At 32.1% G+C, this 4509-nt stretch overlaps 1 protein-coding gene across 1 annotated transcript; it reads right to left on the bottom strand.

The window, feature by feature from the left end:
- Positions 1-788: 788 nt before the first annotated feature.
- LOC132757777 (FMRFamide peptide receptor frpr-18-like) lies at positions 789-3830 on the bottom strand. The gene is made up of 2 exons (XM_060749165.1): positions 3718-3830; positions 789-1935 (listed from the first exon to the last, which is right to left on the bottom strand). Exon 2 carries the CDS (start codon positions 1932-1934, stop codon positions 789-791), a length of 1146 nt encoding a protein of 381 aa, XP_060605148.1. The 5' UTR covers position 1935; positions 3718-3830.
- Between the last annotated feature and the right edge of the window lie 679 nt (positions 3831-4509).

The raw sequence follows: 4509 nt of genomic DNA, 5'->3' as shown, positions 1-4509 counted from the left end.
GCATGTGTAAGCATATAGTAAATAGTCTTTGATCTATATACAGTATAATGATATAAATGGAATCAGAATCTGACATATTCCTGTATGTGTACTGATTATACTGACCGAATGGCGATGGTACGATGGCGCGATGGCACGATGGTAAAAAAGCGATGGTACGATAGTGCCAACGCGATGGCATGATGGTGAAAACGCGATGGTACGTTGGTGAAAACGCGATGGCACGATGATAAAAATTCGACGGTACGATGGTGAATACGCGATGGCACAATGGTGAAAACACGGTGGCGCGATGGTACGATGTTGAAAACGCGATGGTTCGTTGGTAAAAACGCGATATAACATCGCATTTTCACAATCGTATCATCGCGACATCGTGTTTTCACCATCGTACCATCGTGTTTTCATCATCGAGCCATCCTACTATTGCGTTTACACCATCGTTTCATCGTGCATCGCAGGCAAAGACGAAATAAATCACGATTGTCCAAACGGAACACCGTACCATAAATATAGAATAACTGTAAAGAATGTATGTAATTGTCATTGAATTTGTAATAGTTACAAATTTAACGGCAATTACATAAATTCCTTATTGTTAAGTTATTTTCTTCTTCTGTAATGTTGAAATAGTGCTATGATAAATATTTTTAATTAAAAGTATTAATTAAAATTTGCTTACTTAAAGAATAAAGTGAATAATTCTAAAGATATTCTTTCATCAAAAACTGTTATATATTATATAAAAATGGATTATTACACACATCACATCTGTTTGTTTAATTATTTTACTCAAAAGATGTCATATCCACGCTTTGGGATTGATTTTCACTTTTTCGCAAATTATTGATTATAGGTATAAGCTCTTGGCTATATCCACCATTACTTTCATTCGCTGATTTCAAACAAAATTCGGGAATATGAAACATGTCTTTGAGTACTTTGCGAAATCTGCTTCCAAAAGTAACATAAACTAGCAAATTTATTGTTAACGACAAGTAGGACACAAGTAATGTAATCTGTTGAATCATTTCTTCCCGGGAGGAATACTGTCCTTGTTGTCTTTCAGCCTCTAGTATTGATGAAATCATTATTCTCAGGCGGTTTATATGTGATGGTAAGTTTAGACAGATAAATGTGACTGTCACAGCAAATAACATTTTTGTAACTTTTGCCATAGGATTTTTAATTCGTTTTGCAGTTGGGGCACGTAGCCGACTTCTTCTATTGTACGATTTAAGGAGACTGCACACAATGGCAATCATTACTAAAGTTATACATATTATAGGCACTACTAATGTTAAAAACGTATCTGCATATACAAATACTTGCACCGTATTATGAAAACGCCCGTAAAGCACACACGTGTCTGGACTCATTGTCCAGAAAGGAAAATTATAGATGCATAATGTCACAAACCAAAGAATCCCGACAACAACTTTAGCTATTTTTGTCGTACAAACTCTGTTGACGATAAAGGGTCTGCATATTCGAATGTAGTTTTCTACAGTGACAAAAACAACAAGCCAAACTGATGTACATCCACATACATACGTAAGAAAAATTATAATCTGGCATGAGTTCTGGACCTCGCCTAACCGCAACTGAAAAGTGCGGGAAATCCAAATTATTAGAAGCGTTGAAAGAAAACCATTATCAGAGAAGCCTCTCGCGCACAGAAATATGCTACACGAACTATTCCGAATTGGTTTACGTAAAAACACTATCGAGGAAAGAGTGTTCCCAATCAGTCCTAGCAAACATATTATAGGTATCACGTATTTTTCTATATACACAGTGATAACATTATGAGGTGATCCAATTATTTGCTGTGTTATGTTTAATTTCTTTGGGTCTACCGTTACAAATTCAAAGGCGGTCTTCGTGTTGATACTGAAGTTGAGATCAAAGACTATACTTTCATTGATGTTCATCCTGAAAAAAAGTAAATAAATAAAATGAAACGAAGAAGAAAAGAAAAAGGACACTAATTTACAAATATTTTATTTTTACATATGCTATTACAAAGGACCTGACATTTTTGTTAAGTTTTATGCAAACAGTTAAAGAGGTATTCCTGTGCCTGAATGCTAAAGTCGTTTTTTTGTATTTATTAATATGTACATCCGCAGCATTTGAACTTGTATATATTTGGTTACAAAAAAAACCCTGGCTAAGCATAAATTTGATAATCGAAATTCGTTCGCTAAAACTAGTGCAAAAATATCATTCAATTTGAACACATTATATCTATACCATTTAAATAAATACAACACATAAATAATTCTAATTACTAATACTTATTATAAGTAATCTTACAGAAAGGGGCATTGTCATTAGTTAGAATATATAAGAGTGGGTAATTTTACTGTGTCCAATTCGGCATCGAAGAAGAACTGTTTGATTATGGCGGTTTGACAGAGATAGAGATGGTGACACATCAAGAGATGGGTTTATATCGTAAAGTTTATTAAAAACGGCATTGTCCCAATTTGCTTTCCATTCAGATGATACGAGTTTATTTATAGCTGGTCTAAAATCACAAGCAGGTAACAATAAGTCAGTTTTTTGAAAATTTAATGATTGTTTAGCTAAAGCATCTACTTTTTCATTTCCTCGTATATGTACATGACTTGGAATCCAATATAATTTAACATATTTTGTTTTAAGTATATAATGAAATCGTAAAAGAAGTTTCTTTATCATGGTATTGTCAGATTTTTTATTTTTAATGGATATTAAAACAGAAAGCGAGTCAGAAAATATCACAAATTTATCATGGGTATGCTGTACTATGTATGACAATGCTAAATCTATAGCTTTTGCTTCAGCAGTAAAAACTGATGCATTATCTGGTAACCTCATACTAGATGTAAAATTATTTTCAAACACAGCCGCACCTACTTTGCAACATTCTTTTGAACCGTCCGTATAAATATGTATCCATTCTATAGTTTTAATTTTTTATTATAACAGTGTTAAACAAATCGAAGTATTTTTACATCATAATTAACAGGAAACAAAATTTTATATTTAATAGAGAGAAAAATTAAATTATTATTTTTATTTTTTATGTTTAATAAATCAAATCTCTTTAGAATTAAGCTTATTGCACTTAACAGTTAATTCAAGGCACGATATTGTTAGTTATAATTGTAAAATATATATATATCTAAAAATATTGAAGGAAATATTATTTAAATAAATCTGAAACACGGACAGGAATATCAATTTAAATTAAAAAAATATGAAATAATTTATTCAATCTGACTCTTTGAGTCGTTAAACTTCCCACATTCATACGCTCATTTTTTTAAAAACTGAAAACATCGTAACTTTGGCTTTTGGTCAAATAAGTATTTCAAATATGAGACTACATTATCATGTGTGTAATGCATAGATTTGCAAAATGTTCCTTTAAACAGTAGCTGTTGAGACTTGTGAAATGCAAATTCTTTATCCCGAATGCAAACACCATATGAAATAAGTGGCAAAATGTTTATGCATAGTATACTTTTTAATAATTTTTGATCCAAAAAATAAAAACAGTAATAAGTGCTTTAATATTTTTCTATATACTTAAATTGTAATATTCCTTATGCTTCTATTTGATAGCTTAAAATGTTGTTAATATCAACAGTACGCGTTTCATTAATCCTTACTAACAATTATAACTGAAGATATCAATTCAGATAAAAAAGGGGGAAAATTAATCACCTTGTGAACTGAATTATCCATTGATTTGTTGTATGTCCATTATTGTTCAATTACATCTGTACAATGCACTGGTAATCGTTGAAATGAATGAAGAACTCGTATATGGACTGTTCTGCTTTATGAATTAGTCCTGGAAAACCAATATTTCATATATCTGCATGGATATCCAAAGCCCTAGCATTGTTCCTCTGAATTAAAAATACAATATCGGTATATTTTCAAGCAATTCTTAACATTTAAACCTCTATAATACCAGGCCATATGTTTACGCTTCGTATAAAGACAAAAAGAGCCAACAATAATAACTTATTAAAATTAATGTTATTAATCATTACGCTCTGACTAGCAAATTATGATTTGATTTGATTTTTAGTATTCTCTGTAAAATGTTCTCAAATAAAAACTAAGAGGAAATGACTAGTACAAACCATTGTTTATCTGTTTGCAATGACACACATGGAGTGTTAATTATGATGGTTATGGTATTTTGTTTGTCACAAAAGGAGGAAACACATGTCAAAGTACGCACCTCGGGACTTAACGGACGGATAACAAATTGACAAAAGACTTTTATACTTCATAACAGCAGGTGTCGAGTGCTGTGTGGCAGCTGTAAAAAGTTGCCGCGTACTTCACTTCAGTGTTGTTATATTTTTCTGGTCCTTCGGGATTATTGATAACAGCACTATTTAGTGTTGTTGAGAATTGGGTACCGCTCAAACCGGTGCGAGGGGGCGTCAGGGATGTTGCGCTTATTCATTATCCCTCATTTACAGACTCAATCAAACCGAG

This window comes from Ruditapes philippinarum, unplaced genomic scaffold (genome assembly GCF_026571515.1).
Source record: "Ruditapes philippinarum isolate M1 unplaced genomic scaffold, ASM2657151v2 ctg6_1_1_1_1, whole genome shotgun sequence".
Taxonomy (NCBI): Eukaryota; Metazoa; Mollusca; class Bivalvia; order Venerida; family Veneridae; genus Ruditapes; species Ruditapes philippinarum.
Note: the sequence above shows the minus strand (reverse complement) of the source record. Positions and strands in the feature narration are given on the sequence as shown.